We start from the raw sequence: 21,096 nt of genomic DNA on the forward strand, positions 1-21,096 counted from the left end.
AGAAAGAGAATCCCACAATGGTGTTGCTTCCCAGGTGCATTAGCGTGTAGCTCCCAAACTTAGCTGAGTGGCCTGAAGAAAATATAATACAGGAGGTTTCAAGACTTTTCAACAGAATTTCAATGGATAAGTTCGATGAATTGTAATATACACCAGTAACTCTGGCACTAGACCAGGGGTGCCCAACCAGTCGATCGATCGCGGGGAGATTCCCAGTCGATCGCGAGATGTGTCTAAAAATAGAACAACCATATTCTGTTTTATCGTTAATGTCCTATAACATAATCTTCCTGTGCCAGAATAATGCACTTGAACGCATCAAAGCTTTGTGATTGGCCGGCGTGACCCCATGTGTCGGGGCGTGGCTGGTGGGCAGTGGGCACTATTTCGCTGACGTTGTCCGTGTCAACCGTCAACAGGAGTGACACACACACAAGACCGCAATTATGGCAGAAGCAAAAATATATAATTTCACTCCGAGTGGGAGGATGATTATTTTTGTATCTGTTCCAATTCAAAGTCCATCTGTCTCATCTGCAATGCGAGCGTGGCTTTATCGAAGAAGGGTCATTTAGGAGCGGCATTTCAAAACAGTGCATAAACGCTACGAGACGGAATTCCCTCAATTCTGCCCTACGCTCCAAAAGGGGAGGGGCCTGAAAGGACAGCTAAATGCACAGCAGTCCATTTTCACCAGGCCCAACAACAAGAGCAAGGCTGCTACCAGAGCATCTTATCGTGTCAGTCACGTTCTTATCAAGTCTTTCAAAGACGGCGAAGTTGTGTAAGAAGCATTCCTGGAGGCTGCCGATGCGCTTTTGGGGGACAGTAAAAATAACAGCAGCATTTCAACAGGTTTTTGATATAATAAAAACTCAAGTTAGATACCGTTATTAATCAGCTGTAAGTTTTAGTTTGTTTGAATTTATTCATTATAATTATTGTACAAAATGGTATAAGAATGCAAACTTAAATTGATTATAGTCTATTATCAATTCAGGTTAAGAAACTAGTGTTGCTTGCATCCTATTTCTTTTTATACTCTACTAAAATGCTACAAAAAAGGGTTTGATTCTATTAATTTTGTCTTTTTTATTGCACTTTGGCAGCAGATTCCTGAGTAGCTTCAGATCTGAGTTGTCTTATTAGTAAGCCTAATTTATACTTTTGTAGCAACACTATTTTTATATAATGGCAAAGAAAGGGTTCAGAGTATTTTCTTTTTTCCTGTGTCATATGTGGCAGCACTGTTCAATGTTTCTTGAAAACATTACCCACTGTAGTGACGTGTGAATAAACTCCAACTCTGTATCAACAACACTGTTGTGTAACTTCAGTTAAATACTTGTATGTGTGTAGATTAGAAAGAGGTAAGATAAAGCATCTGCAGTATTTTAGGAAGTATTCATCGTACAAAGGTCAGTTTTATACAAGTAGAAGTGTGTATTTAACTGGTAGTAGGCTCAGTAATGGCTACGCCTCTCTATTTGGACTGGTAGATCTCGGCAGACTGGCAACTTTAAAAGTAGCTCTCGGTTCAAAAAAGGTTGGGCACCCCTGCACTAGACTGTCTTGTCTGTTTCTGCTTACCTGGAGAGTCTGCTCTCATATCTCCTGCAACTGTGACCTTTCCCCCCTGGTGGTGTAGTTGCTGGAAAATCTTCAGCTGATCAGTTTTCCACTTGTGGATAATAGCAGGCTCCAGATAATGCCTAGCATGCCTCCTGAAGGTCTCATACTGGAAGATCTCCAGCTGCATGGCTCTGCATATCTATGAATAAATAGAAAAAAAGGACAAGTATTTGAAAAAGTCCGCTTCTGTCATTTTTCATATGCTATGGATGTAAGATGGTAAAATACCTTTTTTAGTTGGAAGAAGGAAGCACCAGTGAAGTATGTAGCAGCAGATAATTGTAAGTTGCCAACCGGGGTACTTCCAATGATGGGCTGGCTCTCCCATTGTCTGAAGTAAGTGCAGTTTGGACAACGCTGTTTGAACGCCACAAAAGTCCCATTTTTTCGTTTTTGGACATCACAGTCTGTCTTACAAAACGGACATTTTTCAAACAGCTGTCCGAGGCAGCTTTCAAACACAATGTACTTTGTGTCACTGTGCGTGGATCGTGTCTGAAGTCTAATGTAACGAAACAAAATTAACAATACATGTTAGATGTCAACTCTGAACAACAGTAATAGTAATGTGTACCAAATATACCAAACTTACGATACGTCAGATTCTTCTACAGTATCATCAGGGTGGTAACTCGAATCCAGAGTCTCTTCAAATTCAATCGAAGTCTCTCCTTGTTCCTGCTCCAACTCTAGTCGAGGTCTCTTGCTAGGTCCCAATCCTGGGCCCTTTATTGGTGTAGAGGACAAGGGGATTTCTGTGTAGGTGGAAGTTTTAGTGCCAACACTTTTGAAAGACACCGTGGCCTGGATGCCTGTTAATAAAAAGGGAAAAGTGCATAAATACTATGTACATTAGATAAGACACTAATACATTGTAAAAGGCCAACTTGTGTACATCTGACAGATTAATTCATGAAAAATTTATAAACTACAAACAGCACTGTATTTCTTGTAGTCAACATAACAGTATTTCTGTGATATACAATAATATCAAATAAGGTTTTATTTATAGAGCACATTTAAAAAAGATTTTTGGTCGAGCCCAAGTGCTGTACATGTAATAAAAGCACAATTAAGGTAATGTATCTGTGATTTGTCAGTGTTATAGTCTACCTTTGCTTCTCACGTGTGCCGATTTCAGTGTTCCCCGGGCCAACTGTGTAGCAACAGAAATGGCGGACACTTTACATTCCACTGTCTGTGTTCCCACAGACTGTGTCTCAACCCTCTGAGTTCCCACACAAACAGTCTGTGGACGGTCTGTTTGACATCGGACTGTACTGGAGCAGTTGGTATTGTGTTCCTGCTGTGATGTACTCTAAGAAAGATACACATAGTATTCATACAATTAATTAATTTCACTCCGAGTGGGAGGATGATTATTTTTTTATCTATTCCAATTCAAAGTCCATCTGTCTCATCTGCAATGCGAGCGTGGCTTTACCGAAGAAGGGTAATTTAGGAGCGGCATTTCAAAACGGTGCACAAACGTAACGGCTCAACGGATTGGTCCATTTCGTTCCAGGTATGGGTTGACATCATGCCGTACCCGGAAGAATCAAATGGACAATGACGTATCTCCAACGAGGCGTTTTGGGGAGGTATTTTCTGTGTTAGAGTTTTACTCGCTACAGGGTGTACTTTGAGGGTTTGTCACTCTGCACTGTTTACATGCATACAAACCTTCATAACACAGAAGGGGATGGGTAATAACCGGAAAAGCATGACATGTCTCCTCTCCACATTTTGAGGTTTTCTGAAAAGACCATCATTTTGAAAAATTCAGCATTTGAGTTTTTTCTGAAAAAAAATCGGGATTATGAGAACATTTGTCAGAATTGTTTTATGTTAAGTAAAAATTCTGAGGTTTATCTGAACAATTTAGAGATTTTTTTTATTCAAAGGTCAGGATTTGGAGAAAAACGTGACTATTCTGAGTTTTCCATAAAAAAGTCAGAATGTTGAGATTCAACATTTTAGAAAAAGTTAAAATGTTGAGAAAGTCAGAATTTTGTGAATTATTATTGTAGAGAATCTATGGGGTATTGTCGAGAGGAAGATGAGGCACACAAGAACCAACAATGCAGACGAGCTGAAAGCCGCGAGTGAAGCAACCTGTGCTTCCATCACACCTCAGCAGTGCCACAGACTGATAGTCTCCATGCCACACCGCATTGAAGCTGTTATTCATGCTAAAGGAGGTCCAACCAAGTACTGACAGCAGGAACATTAACATACTTTTCAGGACAGCATTTCTACCATAGAAAATCTCTTTTATATTGGTTTATGTATTATTAAAATGTTCTGAGATGCTGTATTTTGGCTTTCATTTAATCATCAAGATTAAAACAAATAAAAGCTGGAAATAATTCACTTTGTGTGTGATGAATCTGTGATGTATACATTTAAACTTTATAAATTGAATTACTGATATAAACTCGCTTTTCGAGGATATTCAATTTATTGAGATGCACCTGTATGAGTCCAAGTACAGGTTTAGCGAGGCGGAGAGAGATGCTAAACGACTACTCTGAGAAACTCCAACACCAGTTCTCAGCTAACGACTCTGCAGACAGGTCACAAACTATAAGGCTACGGCCTCACACTCCGTGAACGGCAGACGCCTTGCTAAGCGGCAGTGAAACTACGTTTTAGATTGGCTAGAGTACTAACTCACCTGTTGTCCTGAAACTCTCCAGGGCATCTGGAAAAGCATTTAAAATAAGGAATGGATAAGGGCTGCAAAGTTAACCTGTTAAGCCCGAGAGACCCCGGTTCCGGGGGCCTCCTGCAACATCTTGCAGAAAACAGTGTCTGAGGGCATGTTCATTTAATAAATTATGAATGTTTTATATCCATGTAACGGGAAGAAACTCATCTAACTGATCATTTTAATTTTTTTGTTTTTTTTGTTTTGAAAACCCACAATGCTAACGCTGAGCCTCTGAATTAGCAACGAGCGAAAAATGCTAACAGATGACTGCATCGAAATTCACTCACAAAACCTTATTAATCTTTGCTGCACATCTCAACCCATCGTTTCACATCGTGAGGGGACACAGAATCGATGGGTACCCTCATTATCACTCAATTATACGAATTCTCAGAGATAATAACAAGAGCACACATCAAAACATATGGAGCTAGTTAGCTAAAAACGGCAAAATGGTTCACCTGTGTGGTAGTCTGGTCAAAAGTGGTCTTCAATGGCATTAAAACGATAAAAACGATTCTGAAGTTAATCCATAGGTTAATCCAATGTGTCTGTGTCACTTTGAATGATTTCTGATAATCCATGAGAAATAAATCTGCTTTTCGGTTTTGAGATGTCAGACCTAGAGACAGCTTCACTCTGGAGCAAAACTTCACATTCGAAGCCCCCATCTTTTCGTTTTACCGTGTGTGTGGGGAGATTCCCCTTCGATTCTATTGGCTCTAACGGTCAGAAAGAGATGTCACATGTCAAAATCGAAGAAGGGGGGCCAGAGATAAGGAAAATCCACCCAAATGGCCCCAGAAGAGGTTTTTTGTGCTAAATCTGTCTAAAAAGGTCAAATGTCACTTGTTTTGCAACAATCTTGATACAGGGTACTTATTATATGTTGCACTTTGGATTCCTAAAGCTTTTTGTCTACTAACCCATCATCCAAGGTTAGTTTTCACTATAAGTACAAAATATTTTTTGGACGGACACTATACTTTACAGTTTTTTTACCATGTTCAATCTGAATTTTCTTTAAAATAAAAAACATCTATATTGATTCTGACTTTTCTACATCCAACTCACAGGTTTATCATTACTTTGAAAAAAAGATTATTAATTTAACCCTGTTAGAAGGGAAGATATGGTCATTTGTTCTGGGAATGTCATTTTCGAGCCTGAGACCTGAAAAACAGGCTCAGGGCTTAACAGGTTAAATAAGTGTTAATTGTGGTAAGATTTTAAACCCTAATACTCTACAGTTTATCTGAATGTGTGTTTCCTGCAGACGTCCAGCAGCTGGTGGTGGTTAACGAAGAGGTTCCCCCTGCTCAGCAGGAGTGGAGCTCCAGTCTGGATCGGGAGGACTCAGAGCCCCCCCCACACATTAAAGAGGAACAGGAGGAACTCTGGACCAGTCAGGAGGGAGAGCAGCTTCAAGCGCTGGAGGAGGCTGATATCACCAAGTCCATATTCAATCCTGTCCCTGTGAAGAGTGAAGATGATGAAGAGAAACCTCAGTTCTCTCAGCTTCATCAAAGACAAACTGAACACCTGGAAACAGAAGCTGATGGAGAGGACTGTGGAGGACCAGAACCAGCCAGGAACTCAGATCCAGAGAGACATTTACAACCAGAGACTGAGGACAACACTGGAGACTCTTTTGAACCTGACACTGAAAACTCTTCTGAACCTGACACTGAAGACAGGGCTGATTGGAAGAAGACGAGAGAACCAGGTTCAAACTCTCAGAAAAATAAACAAGACCCTGTCTGTGATTCAAGACGTAGTGCAGGAGAAAAACCATTCAGCTGCTCAGTCTGTGAGAGAACTTTTGCACTGAGAGGAAATGTAAAGCAACACATGAGAATCCACACAGGAGAGAAACCATTCAGCTGCTCAATTTGTAAGAAATCTTTTGGACAGAGAGGAGATTTAAAGAAACACATGAGAATCCACACAGGAGAGAAACCATTCATCTGCTCAATTTGTAAGAAATCTTTTGGACAGAAAGGAGATTTAAAGAAACACATGAGAATCCACACAGGAGAGAAACCATTCATCTGCTCAATTTGTAAGAAATCTTTTGGACAGAGAGGAGATTTAAAGAAACACATGAGAATCCACACAATAGAGAAACCATTCAGCTGCTCAATTTGTAAGAAATCTTTTGGACAGAAAGGAGATTTAAAGAAACACATGAGAATCCACACAGGAGAGAAACCATTCATCTGCTCAATTTGTAAGAAATCTTTTGGACAGAAAGGAGATTTAAAGAAACACATGAGAATCCACACAGGAGAGAAACCATTCATCTGCTCAATTTGTAAGAAATCTTTTGGACAGAGAGGACATTTAAAGTACCACATGAGAATCCACACAGGAGAGAACTCATTCATCTGCTCAATTTGTAAGAAATCTTTTGGACAGAAAGGAGATTTAAAGAAACACATGAGAATCCACACAGGAGAGAAACCATTCATCTGCTCAATTTGTAAGAAATCTTTTGCACAGAGAGGAAATTTAAAGACACACATGACAATCCACACAATAGAGAAACCATTCAGCTGCTCAATTTGTAAGAAATCTTTTGGACAGAGAGGACATTTAAAATACCACATGAGAATCCACACAGGAGAAAAACCATTCAGCTGCAGTGTTTGTGACCAAAGATTCACCCGGCGATATCGGGTAAAACTTCATAAGTGTGTTGGTCGTCAGTCCTCACAGCTTCATCAAACTCAAACTGAGGAGAACAGAGAGGCAGAGCCTCCAGCCAGCATCTCAGCTGAACACCTGGAAACAGAAGCTGATGGAGAGGACTGTGGAGGACCAGAACCAGCCAGGAACTCCGATCCAGAGAGACATTTACAACCAGAGACTGAGGACAACTCTGGAGATTCTTCTGAACCTGACACTGAAGACAGTGATTATTGTTAGGTTCAAACTCTTTAAGTTAGTCCCAGTAAATGTGTATAATGCGATACCTGCTCGAAATGTGTTAAAACATCATTGCTCTAAGTCAAGTCTGAATGTGTATTAAAACAAATATTAAGCACAGAAACAAGTCCATTGTGCTCTAATGACACCAAAGTAACCAACACTTATGGCGACACTGACAGAGAACCAGAGCCAGCCAAGAACATGACTTTAGCTTCTCCTGACCCTGAAATCAGTGGTGATTGGAAAGATCTGTTATTCCGGTTAAACACTCTAAACCAGTGGTTCTCAACTGGTCAGGCCTTGGGACGCACTTTTTTCCTTTGTCAATAAATCGCGACCCGACATTTGCTTATTTGCTTTTCAGCAGAAAAAATCAATTAAAGTGAAGTACAGTGCATATATCCCTTATATCCCTTCACAGAACTAAAGTATGCTTTTAAAAAAGTTTAATGAGATGATGGAATCAAAGCTGAACTGTATAACATAAAAAGGCACACATGTTGGAAACCCAACCCCAGCAGGGGGGTCTGGGGGGGATTCTCCCCCAGGAGATTTTTTGAACTGCTAACATATAAACTACGCATTCTGGCAGGGCCATCCCTGGCCAATTTGTGGCCCCACGCAAAGTTATATGATGAGGCCCTCCGTGTCCCAGCGGCAAAACTGTGCCGCGCTTACACTAATTGCGCCGCATAACGGTGCGCTCAGTTGAGGGGCCCCCTCCGCAAGATGAGGCTCCCTCAGCGAGGTGAGGCCCCACGCAGTCTGCGTGATCTGCGTGTAGGAAGGGAAGGCCCTGCATTCTGGTACACTCTGAGAAGAAAATAAATAAATCTATTAGGCTACTACCCGACATATTAATAATATTTGATGCCATTGTTTGTGTTTCACTTTGTTCTGAAGCTGAACTTGCTGCTCCTCACAGAGAGAAGAGTAAAGAGGAGATGGTCTGTGTGAATTACTTTAAATTGTGGGTAAGGGTAGATAGCTCCCATTGTACTGTGACCTGTCAATCATGAAACCGGGGGTCATATTTCATTATGTGTTCATTTGTATCTGAAGTTGTACCCATGGGTGTATCTGAGTGTGGGAAAATATTACGCCTGAAAGACAGTCTGAAGAGACGTGAGAATTCACATGGGAGAAGCCATTTGGTTGCTCAGTTTGTGACCAAAAACATAGACATAAAAACCAAAGTGAATCTCCCTGCATCAGCACTTTTCCCAATAGGCACTTTATTAAGTATGCAGATGATACGGCCCTGGTCAGCCTCCTCTTTGATGAGGAAGAGGAGCATGGGCCTGTCCTTGACTTCTTTATTAACTGGTGTGAGAAGTCAAACCTGCTTCTAAACACCTCAAAAACAAAGGAGATGGAAATTGATTTTAGAATAGCACAATCGCCCAACCCTACTCTTTTATTAAATAGTGAGCCCATTCAATGTGTCACTGAGTACAAGTATCTTGGTGTCGTGCTTGACCACAAGCTCAGATGGGACGTTTGGGCTGAGAAAATAAATGCTAAGTCTCAACAAAGAATGTTTTTTTTACGTAAATTATTGTCTTTTAATGTCGGCAACAGAATGGTGAAGATGTTTTATCATGCTTTTATCGAAAGTGTGCTCTCATTCGGCATCATATGCTGGTTCGGCAACGCAACTGAGGCACAGAAAAAGTCAGTCAGGAGGGCCATAACATTGTCCAGTAAATTGACAGGAATCTAATTGGCTAATATAGAATGCTTATATAAGGACAGAGTTTTAAAACTGGCACACAATATTGTGAGTGACCTGAGGCACCCTCTTGCCTCTTACTTTGAATTGTTGCCATCCGGGCGGAGATATCGTGCCCCTTATTTCAAAAAGAACAGATCTAGGCTGTCTTTCGTCCCACAAGCCATCAAACTCCTGAACAAATGATGGCTAGGACGCACTGTTTACCCAGCTGGTCTGGCCCTGTCCCCCCTATTTCGCAAATGAGGGCCTATAGGCCCCTTGTCATGTCTGCCGATATCTGGTTTTCTTATGTCTGTTTGTTTTTATCTGTGTCTATGTTGTTGTCAGTGATGTATTGTCTTAACTTTTTGAAATGCCTCTGTGATGTGCTGCAACCCATTTTCCCCTTGGGGACTAATAAACGAATACTACTACTACTTTGAACAAGAAAAAGCAACGGCTGATCTCTTATCGTTTAGTTGATATCACTAGCTAATGTGAGTTACATTTCATCCTGATGCTTTTGAAGAATCGTTGTTAATAAAGTGAACTCTTTTTGAAAAGGAAGGACTCGCTGTGTTAAAACTTCTTCCTGCTGTGTCCCACAAGCTGTTCAGCTGGGATCCGGCTCCGACCCGAAACACCGACACTATCTTACATTGCTGTTGGCGGCCCGCCCTGTAGCTCCTGGTGCACCACCACTTATTGCTGTTTAGCTAATAAACGTTAGCTATTGTTTAACCCCCTGTGGTCAGACAGTGCAGACCTGTGTCTACGTTCAGGCAGTGAGGGGAATTATAAGAAAGATTGTTGTGTTTTTTTAAGCAGACCCGGCAGCAGCTCCAAACAACTGTGACAGCTTAACAGTTAATTTAAAAGCTTAACAACTGTTTATTTTGTCAGTAAACTTTGATAAAGCTGGCGAGGCTATGCAAACTAATAGCAATTACATTTAAACAGGAAGTACCAAGACATGTGGAAGTCTGCTTGAAATGATTTATTTAATTACCTATTTTTTCCGTTGATTTCCATCCAGTGCTTATGTATAATTATTAATGTATTTAATATCAGTTATTATAGTATTATATGCCAAATAAACACATTTTATAATAACATAAAGGATCACCCTTCCTCCTCAGTCCACTGGAAATATTTTTATTTATTTAAACATGTTTGCTCTTTGTTCTTATGAATAATTATGAGTTATATTTTCGAAATATGCCAAAAATAAAGGTAGTACCAACCCATTTCACACATCTATATTCTGTGTTATGATTTTATGTTAATCTGTCAGTGAATCATTATTTAAATTAGTAGACGCTACATCAGATACCCCTCTCTGCAACTGGAGGTGTGTTTGTTTCTCTCCCGGGGCGTCCCTGTGCTGTCAGAAGGTTCCTCTCTGCAGCTGGAGGTGTGTTTGTTTCTGTCCCGGGGCGTCCCTGTGCTGTCAGAAGGTTCCTCTCTGCAGCTGGAGGTGTGTTTGTTTCTGTCCCGGGGCGTCCCTGTGCTGTCAGAAGGTTCCTCTCTACAGCAGGACGTGTGTTTGTTTCTGTCCCGGGGCGTCCCTGTGCTGTCAGAAGGTTCCTCTCTACAGCAGGAAATACGTATAGAAATAATAATATATAATAATATACAAACACTACAAATTAAAAATTCAATTAAAAAAACTGCGTAAAAACTTTACAAATATATTTTAAACAGTTGATAATAAAAGTTTAAACATTAAAACTAAATATATAACAAATGTATACAAAAATTAGAACCTAATATAAAAAAAGACTACAATTAGACATTTAAACATCACAAATAAATAATAAACATAAATATAAAATATATATAAACAATAAAATTATACATGTTATATAAAAACGATCCATACACACTCCCAACTAAATATGTAAACATGGCTATAGACAGAAAAAAACATACATGTGATCAATACATAAACACTGGAAGTACATTTTAAATTTCAATAATAAAACTAAATATAAAATCAATTATAATAAAATATATGAATAAAAAGAGAAATATAATATTTTAAAAAACCTAAAAGAATATATAAATATTCAAAATAAATATACAAACACTACAACTAAGCTAATACACTTGCTAAATAAATATATTAAATATAAACAATAAAACAAAATATATACAAATTTTACAAATAATAATAAATGTATATAAAATATAGATAGACACTCCAATTAAATATACAAACATTAAAACAATATAAACACAAATATTAAAATTCAAAAATATTTAAAAAAATAAAGACATATATATATATATATTTAAAAACTGCACTATGTAAACATGCAGACTCACCTGAGCTCCAGGTGCCGGCAGTGACGGAGTCGGAGGTGCTGGAGCTGGACTGCAAAACATACTGTAGTTATGCGACTGAAAAAGACTCACACTCGAGTCCTCACTAACACTAAGAAAGAGGATCACTTCAGTTCTGAAGTCTTTACACTAGTTCCTCACCAACACTAAGAAAGAGGATCACTTCAGTTCTGAAGTCTTTACACTGGTTCCTCACTAACACTAAGAAAGTGAATCAGTCCAGTTCTGAAGTCTTTACACTGGTTCCTCACCAACACTAAGAAAGTGGATCAGTCCAGTTCTGAAGTCTTTACACTGGTTCCTCACTAACACTAAGAAAGTGAATCAGTCCAGTTCTGAAGTCTTTACACGGGTTCCTCACTAACACTAAGAAAGTGGATCAATCCAGTTCTGAAGTCTTTACACTGGTTCCTCACTAACACTAAGAAAGTGAATCAGTCCAGTTCTGAAGTCTTTACACTGGTTCCTCACTAACACTAAGAAAGTGGATCAGTCCAGTTCTGAAGTCTTTACACTGGTTCCTCACTAACACTAAGAAAGTGGATCAGTCCAGTTCTGAAGTCTTCACACTGGTTCCTCACTAACACTAAGAAAGAGGATCAGTCCAGTTCTGAAGTCTTTACACTGGTTCCTCACTAACACTAAGAAAGAGGATCAGTCCAGTTCTGAAGTCTTTACACTGGTTCCTCACTAACACTAAGAAAGAGGATCAGTCCAGTTCTGAAGTCTTTACACTGGTTCCTCACTAACACTAAGAAAGTGGATCAGTCAAGTTCTGAAGTCTTTACACTGGTTCCTCACTAACACTAAGAAAGAGGATCAGTCCAGTTCTGAAGTCTTTACACTGGTTCCTCACTAACACTAAGAAAGAGGATCAGTCCAGTTCTGAAGTCTTTACACTGGTTCCTCACTAACACTAAGAAAGTGAATCAGTCCTGTTCTGAAGTCTTTACACTGGTTCCTCACCAACACTAAGAAAGTGAATCAGTCCAGTTCTGAAGTCTTTACACTGGTTCCTCACTAACACTAAGAAAGTGAATCAGTCCAGTTCTGAAGTCTTTACACTGGCTTCCTGTGTGTCAAATAATTTATTTCTCAATACTGCGGCTGGTTTATAAAGCATTGAATGATTTAGACGCAGAATACATTTCTGACCCCGTGCATCTCCTAATCGTTGTAACCGGCCTGCTCTCGTCTATCCCACATGCTCCAATGAGATCCAACATCTAGTTGCAGGTGGCCTGTGGAACTGCCAGTCAGCTGTTCCTAAGGCTGACTTCATCCCTGGCTATGCTTCCCTGCAGTCTCTGGATTTCCTTGCTCTCACTGAGACCTGGATTACTCCATCCAACACATCCACCCCAGCAGCTCTCTCCACAGCATATTCCTTCTCCCATACACCCAGACCCACTGGCAGAGGAGGTGGCACTGGTCTCCTGCTCTCTCCCAAATGGAGCTTTTCCCTCTTCAAGCTACCTAACTTCACTCCTTCTACCTTTGAATTCCATGCCGTCACAGTAACCCATCCTATACAATTAACCATTGTTGTTCTCTACCGTCCACCAGGCGCCTTGGGGGACTTCTTGGAGTAATTAGATCATCTCCTCTCACACATCCCTGAAACTGGCCCTCCCGCTGTACTTCTCGGAGACTTCAACCTCCAGACAGGGAAGATAGACGAACTAACATCTCTGTTAACCGCCTTTGCTTTCTCACTGTCTCCGTCCCCACCGACTCATAAAGCTGGCAATGTCCTTGATCTCATATTCTCAAGGAACTGCTCTACTTCTAACCTCTCTGTAAACCCGCTTCACACATCCGATCACTTCTTTATTTCATTCTCTCTACCCCTTTCCAAACATAACTAATCTCTTCTCATCCTGCACCTGTCCGCCGCAACCTCCGTTCCCTCTCCCCCTCTACTCTGACCTCATCGGTGCTCTCAGCCCTCCCTTCCTCTGACTCGTTCCAACTTCTGCCTCCAAACTCTGCTGCAGAAACTCTCTACTCTCTCATCCTCTCTGGACTCTCTCTGTCCTCTCACATCTCGGCAGGCTCTTCAGTCCCCTCCTGCTCCCTGGCTAAATGACGCACTGCGTGCTAATAGAACCGTCCTTCGGGCAGCAGAGTGGAAACGGTGGAAATCCAAACACCATGACGACCTCCTAACCTATCAGGCTCTCCTCTCCTCTTTCTCTGCTTCGATCTCTCAGGCAAAAAGCACTTTCTTTCAAGATAAGATCCAATCTTCCTATTCCAATCCCAAAAAACTATTTTCTATCTTCTCCACCCTCCTGGACCCCCCCAAAGCCCCTAACCCCTCCTCCCTTCTTCCAAGCGACTTTGTTAACTACTTTGAAAAAAAGGTTGATGATATTCGCTCTTCTTTTTCTGACTCACCTTTACTCACCGCTGGGTCACCTGACCCACAATTCACCCACACACTAACCTCCTTCTCCCCTCTCTCTCCAAGTGAGGTTCTTACCCTCATCACCTCTGCCCGCCCTACCACCTGTCCTCTGGACCCTATCCCCTCAAACCTCCTTCAGACTATCGCTCCTGATATTCTACCGTTTCTCACCCATTTCATCAACCCAACAAACTCCCAGAAACCTGCCGGTCCGCTGCAACTCTGACTACTTTGAAATCCAGGCTGAAGACTTTTATTTTTGCCGCTGCTTTTAGCTATTCATACTTTACACTGCACTGTAACTGTTATTCATGTATCTGTGTTATTCATGTTTTATTCTCTTTGCTTTTAAATGATTGTTTTTAAATGCCATTACATAAATTGTTTCTGCTACACTATTTCTAAATGCTCTTATTGTCTTTCATTTTAGTAAAGCACTTTGAATTGCCTTGTGTTGAAAGGTGCTGTATTAATAGCTTGCCTTGCCTCACACCGCTTATGTTAGTGACTGATCTCAACCTGGTGGTCCTGAGATGAATGGAAGTGTTTATCTTGCTGGATAACTGAGACGGGGGATTCAGAGAGGCCAGTATACTTACTATTAGACAAATATCACTCGTCACCGTCTTGAGCTTCAATCTCAGGATCCATGTATTTATGATCCTCTCAAGAATGGAAGTAGTCATCACATACAGAGCATTTGGTACAACTAGTTCCTGAACAGTGTCCTTCACATGCTGATATAAAAGAGAGGGAGTTACAAAGTCACAAGATACATGGATACCGGTTCAAAGTAGTATTCTATGCTTAGTTCAGATTAGCTCAAGCCTACCTAAGCAATAAACATTACAGTCATATGACTATCTCCCTAGGGGCTGTGTCATCATGTTAATCATAAGAACAAAGCTATCGTATGTTCAACACAGTATCTCATGAGCTTCATCTATGTAATCATACATCCTGTAATGTACACAGCTACAGTTGGGCCTTTGTTATCATGTGCTACTCTGATATTGAAAGAGTACATCCAGTATTTTCCCAACAGTTACATATCGAGAGTGGTGAGGGGGGAAGACGGAGGATCGAGAGAGGTGATGTCCGTTCAGAGAGTAAACGTCTGCGGGGGGCTGAGCTCTGAACACACTGCACAGCATGGCCAGAGTCTGGACGTCACTCATGTGGCTGTCGTGATCCAGACTGCAGAGACACACACACACACACACACACACACACACACACACACACACACACACACACACACACACACACACACACACACACACACACACACACACACACACACACACACACTCACACACATACACACCCATCATGAAGTATCATATCATTTTTGAAGGTTGTAATGTATGCTGGGTATGACAGACGAATAGATCCTGACATTTTATTAATTATTCTTTGTGTTCAGAAAACAATTTCATCTTGAGATCCAGATTTCTAAAACCAGGCTAGGTGACACACACACAAACACACACACTGTAGTTTAACAGTCAAACACTGACCCTCACTTTGTTCCTCACCAACAGAAACTGTCTATTTGAGGTTTTTGAAAATGTCCATTTCTAAAACACGTGGATCTCAGAAGCTCCTGTCTCTTTCTTCACCTATAAAACTAGAATGCATGTTAATAAAAGCACCGAATAGCAGTCAAGGAGGAACAGGCCTGCGTGTTATTAAGATAACATAAGATGAGATAAGAAGTACTTTATCGATCCCAATTAGGGAAATGTTTGTGTGGCAGCAGCATAAAAAGACAAGACATTGAACATTAGAGAAATGAAAAGACTAGAAATAAACAATCCAACATGTAAATAATACATGCACTTGTTTTGCTGAAAATATAAATAAAGTTGTATGAAAAGAGGATTCAAAATATTATTATATTTAATATCAGATAGTTGGCGAGTCCCCCCCTCAAATGGCACTTTCCCTGTGTCCTTTCTTCTTGGTGACCAACTTCCATGTGAAACGACATATTATTTGTTACTTTATTTAATGACTTCATTGCTTTATTTCTATTTATATAAATATATATTCTGTGTTCCTCTGTTGCCACCTTCAGGATAGCTAGAGTAACATCAGCTCTACTGGACAGCCTCTACATATGAAGGTCTGATACAAACACTCTAATTCATGAATGTGATGCAGTGTTAATCAGTACTGCTTGTAGCACTTCATTACTTTGTTTACATTACTTGTTACTTGTTAGACACTTTTATCCAAAGTGACTTACATACTCAATACTGTGGACAATCCCCACAGGAGCAATTTGGAGTGAAGTGTCTTGTCAGTGGGGTTTGAACCTGTGACCCCCTGATCCGAACACCAACGCTCAACCCACTGCACCACACGCCTCCACTTCAGGATTTGAAATCAAATATGACGTGCTTTATAAATGAAACCCATTATTATTATTATTACTGTAAAAATCAGAGTTTAATAAAGAATTGTTGATGAATTAGTCTCTGCGATTTTGCACGAATGTTTTTCTTCATTTTTTTAATAAAAATAAACATAGCAATGTTATCTATCCATCTATCCATCTATCTCTCTCTCTCTTTATCTATCTATCTTATAGCATAGGTGCAGAGCGGGGTCGCCCAAGAATGCGTGGGGATAGGCGTTTATATCCCAGAATTCAAAATATCAATCTCAAAACGAGTGTCAAATAACTTGTCAGTTTATACAGCAGAAATACTCGCAGCAATTATTGGGCTACAATGGGTTGAAGAGGTCAGACCTGATAGGGTGGTGATATGCACAGACTCACTATCTGCTTTGGAAAGCATACAGTTGACAATAACTGTTAGAGAAGATTTAATCATTGAACTTAACCACTGCTTACTGAGACTTCAGAATCAGAAACAGGTTTATCACCAGGTGGGTTCACACTTACGAGGAATTTGACTTGATGTCATGGTGCAGACATTACATATAAAACAAGAAATCTAATATCAAACAGAAAATCTTTTCTCATTTGCGGAGCCTGTGAGAGATATAACCTACTATTCTTAAATGTGTCTGGATTTTAGAACTAATTAGAGAACCTTCGCCACCACGAGGAAATTCTTTTTGGATTTTGTCGGAAGACTTTAATGGGTGAACTATGAATTAAGGTTTTAGATTAGAAAATAACCCCAGCATGATATGTTTAGTATGATTATAATGTTGTAACGAGAGAAGGTAAAAACCCTGTATTAGTTTGGACCTATTTTTCTTCAAATAAACTGATCCCACCTTTTGGATTGGAACAACTTAAAAAACATCTGCGCTCTCTTCTCCTGCTTCAAAGGTAAGATTGCACCCTGCCACACTCACACCTCATTTACTGATATCAAAATCCTTCGGGATCGCTTAAACCGATTAAGAGGGTCGTCTGAATTAAAACAGCAGTTAATTAAACCTGGTTCTTCAGGGAGTTAATAGAGGTGAGATCTTGCTGACGTTGGTGGATCTGAGCCAAGCAGTAAACTTACATAGACTCAATAACTTCGGTTAGGTCAATTAGTAGGTCTGAGTAATTTGCCGGAATAAATTATCAGCTCCTCACCAACTCTTACACAGAATAGCTGAAACTTTAACAAAATAAATAACTCTGGTACCTCTAATCATTAACCCATGTTTGTATAATTTTTTTTTATTTTTTAAAACCATGCATACAAAAACATTAATCTCAGCAAAGAGAAGAGATGCAATATGTCAGATTATAGCTAATAGCTCATTTCCATCTGTGGTCCTCAGACAGTCCTCCTAATTGAGTTAACTCTGTGTGTTTCTGCTAGCATACATAATACCTGACGTGGAAAAGTTACTCGTGGATGGGGCTACAGAGCTACTAGGAAGACAGTCGAAAACGGTGCATTTCTTCGTCTGAATGTGGTGCACTTTCAGGGTCGGCGTCATGGTGGGTCATTCGCGGGCCATGCCCCCCCAAATGAGTCACTGTGCCGCCCAAGCCATTTTTTTTTAAAAATCATATCAGTGAAAACGTTTCCACTAAAGGTTTTTTGTGTGAAATACATCAGAAATAAAGAATACAAATATGAAACACAGCCTGAGCTGTGCTCACTGCTGCTCTCTGATTGGTGTGTTGCTTAAACAATGACCCCCGACCTTTGTTTTGTTATCATTACGTGGCTGTGTGTTTAGATGCAACCCAGTCTCATGGCATTTCGTGTTCACCAACACGATTTTCCCCTTTTTTTCGTGTCGCACAGCACGATTTTAAAAGCAATGTATTTCTACTGGTAATGTGTTTCGTGCCTGCAGTACGTCTTTTTCTCCGGTCGGGTCATGGAAGACCGGAAGCTTTGTGGTTCATAAAAATATCTTCTTACTCAATATCAAGCCACAATTATTGCTTTTATTTTAAATCGTAAAATTTCGGACTTTTGTTGCCGTCTGTGAGGAAAATAAATGGCTCAGAGCCTCAGAATACTGTAATCTGTATTTTTTAAATATTTTTTTCCTTCTAATTTGTTATTCTTTTCAAAATAACACACTGTTATTTACTCAACAATAACACACAATTATCCTTGCTTTTATTTATTGGTTTAATTCCATAATCTCGGGCTTTTTTGGCGTCTGTCAGGAACTGAATTTCAAAATAAAAATAACCGGAAACAGACGTAGGCCTCTAGGAGTTTAGGACCCGACCGGAGAAAAAGACGTGCACGAAACACATTACCAGTAGAAATACATTGCTTTTTGCATCTTGCTGTGCAACACGAAAAAAAGGAGAAAATCGTGTTGGTGAACGCGAAATGCCATGAGACTGGGTTGTTAGATGAAAGCCCAGTGGCGATCTGTTCATCTGTTACACTGATTATACAGTAAAGCCATCGAAAATAATATGATACAGTACAGTACAAGTAGCCTACTTCTGGGTCTCTATGTTTCATTCAAGCTCGGCTCTGTGTGTGTGTGTGTGTGTGTGTGTGTGTGTGTGTGTGTGTGTGTGTGTGTGTGTGTGTGTGTGGCACGAGCGCATTTTGTGAGTGCGCGAGTGGTAACGTGGAATGTTGTTGTTAGCATCTGGTTAGCTAGCTATGCTAACGGATATAAAGAGCTGTTTCTACACCAAGGTGGAGGAGAGTCCTCTCCTCTCGGACTGAGAGGATCGTATAACCTCAGCCAGAGGTAAGGACTCTCTCAGTGTTTAGATAGTTCACTTTAGTGTAGGTTATCTCAGTGGGTCTCAAACGGTTTGGTCACCATTTATGTAAACAAGTATTTCTGAGGAATACCTTTATATGATCATTATAGTTATTAAAGAATAAGAGAATAAATGAAAAACGGGTATGAAATACTATAGGACAGTAACACAAGAATACAGTTGAAAAGGGGAGTGATTAGTAAAATATCAATAAAGAAAAAGTACATTTGTGTACAGTTCTGTTTCATATGGGTGTTGAGAGATGTATCCATAGATCTCTTCATTTTGCTCTCAAAGTGCACCAGATTGAAGCATTTAAGTTCAATATTTTAAGAATAATCTTCCCGGAGGAGCATGCCCCCGGACCCTCCTAGAGGAGGTTAGGTCCACCCCCACCTAAAACATGTTCACATGGATAGGATACTAAATACATTTGCACACTTTTATATGGTGGACTATGTCCATATGTTTCTGTTTTGGTGGTCGTGCCACAACCGTGCATGTCTGCACAGGTCATAGGTGCGCTATACAATAGCACTACACCCTGCAATGTGTGTGAAATACACTTTACAGCATGTTTTTTTAAATTGAAGTTGCGTTGGTGTTTGTGTGTTGGTTGTTGACGGCAGTGTGTGCCCCCCCCCTTGGTAAATGATTGCCGCCCCATTCGATTTGTTCTGGAGCCGACCCTGTGCACTTTTGCTAAATGTTTAGACAGATTGCTTGTGTTACTGCCCTTACATGCTAAACTCTTATTGCACTTTAGTCCACGAGCATCGAGACGGGTAAAGTTTAACCACACCTCGGAGCGCGTTCTCTCCGACATCTCCTCCGTGGAGTGAAAGAAAATGTGGAACACATCATATTACACTGCAACATGTACAAAACAGAGAGGGAAAAACTAAGAGACAGGGTCAGAGAGGCAGGATAGAGAGTGGAGCCTGATGGGGACACTGGGGACAGACGGTGAGGGGGTAAGAGCTACCAGGAAGGCTATTCTTAAGTATTTGAGTGAAACAGGATTGATTGGAAGAATTTAAAACAACGTAAATACAGTGGTATTATACATTACATTACATGTTACTTGTTAACGCTTTTATCCAAAGTGACTTACATACTCAATACTGCGGGCAATCCCCACAGGAGCAATTTGGGGTGAAGTGTCTCAGGGACACAACGACATGCTGACTGCAGTGGGATTTGAACCTGTGCTCCCCTGATCCGAAAACCAACGTTCTAATAATCCACTGCGCCACAGCCTCCGCTGGTATAATTTGAAATATTCAGCTTTTTAAACTCTTTTTTTTACATTGAAGTCAATGGGAAGAGCCTTCAAATCAGCCAATACTTTAGCTTTCCATAACTTCAGCTTATTTTCAGCTACAGAAACCATTCAAATATTAAACTATTCAGCCTGTTCAGGAATCGATGGGAAACCTTCAACTTTTTCAAAAATATTTTATACTTTTTGAAATATTCAGCTTTTTAAACTATTTTTTTAATATTGAAGTCAATGGGAGATGCCTTCAAATCCTGTTTTTCTACACTTTGCGCCAAATGCATCTCCTTCCACATAATTTCAGCCAGACACTTCATTCCAACTTTCAAATGATCACAATACCTTCAGCTATAAAACTTGTACAAAATAATTTTGATATCTTTTCAACTTTTTGAGATATTGAATTTAGTTTGGAGCTTGGTAGAGAGGCATTTTTAAGATTTTTACATTACAGTGGATGGAGCAGCTCATTAACTCTAGAGTGCTTTGATCTCAAAACAGAGTACAGGACAGCTCAAAATTCTCCCCCAAAAATATTTTAAACTTGCCATACTTCCCAAACCCTACACTCCTCAGACATATTTTTTCATGGAAAACATAGGAAAACCTCTCCTAGGTTGGAAAATAAATAAAAAATAAGAACAAATATTAAAGAAAATGCCTCTTGAGGGCATTAAGTGACAAAAACGTTCGACATTCCTCCATTGAAGCCCATTGTAATTTCAGGCAGATATTTCCTCATGGTAGCAGCCGCACACCTTTAGTTAAACTGCCAAAAAGGCCACATTATTAACCCAAAACTACACAAAAATTACACTTAAGATACTCAACTTCCTTGACATGCTTCACGTTTTGAAATTTCACAGATATCTGTTACGGTTCTTCCACAAAACGTTCA

General features: G+C 40.1%; 1 protein-coding gene and 1 long non-coding RNA gene across 3 annotated transcripts in view; one reads left to right on the top strand and one right to left on the bottom strand.

Moving 5' to 3' along the window:
• The window catches only part of LOC117545313 (gastrula zinc finger protein XlCGF8.2DB-like), a 30,431-nt gene extending 20,874 nt beyond the window's left edge, over positions 1-9,557 (top strand). The window contains exon 2 of one of the 2 annotated variants that reach the window (XM_034215039.1): positions 5,622-9,557. In XM_034215039.1, the coding sequence (XP_034070930.1) occupies positions 5,622-7,273 (1,652 nt within the window). In that variant the 3' untranslated portion in view covers positions 7,274-9,557. Of the gene's footprint in view, positions 1-5,595 lie in introns of both variants that reach the window. The other variant, XM_034215040.1, reaches the window with a different exon arrangement.
• On the bottom strand, positions 15-2,925 carry LOC117545332. Its single transcript, XR_004568815.1, has 5 exons — positions 2,746-2,925; positions 2,225-2,444; positions 1,861-1,989; positions 1,591-1,771; positions 15-72 (listed from the first exon to the last, which is right to left on the bottom strand). It is a non-coding gene; the product is annotated as an uncharacterized LOC117545332 (long non-coding RNA).
• Positions 9,558-21,096: the final 11,539 nt, after the last annotated feature.

Source organism: Gymnodraco acuticeps, unplaced genomic scaffold (genome assembly GCF_902827175.1).
Source record: "Gymnodraco acuticeps unplaced genomic scaffold, fGymAcu1.1, whole genome shotgun sequence".
Lineage (NCBI taxonomy): Eukaryota > Metazoa > Chordata > Actinopteri > Perciformes > Bathydraconidae > Gymnodraco > Gymnodraco acuticeps.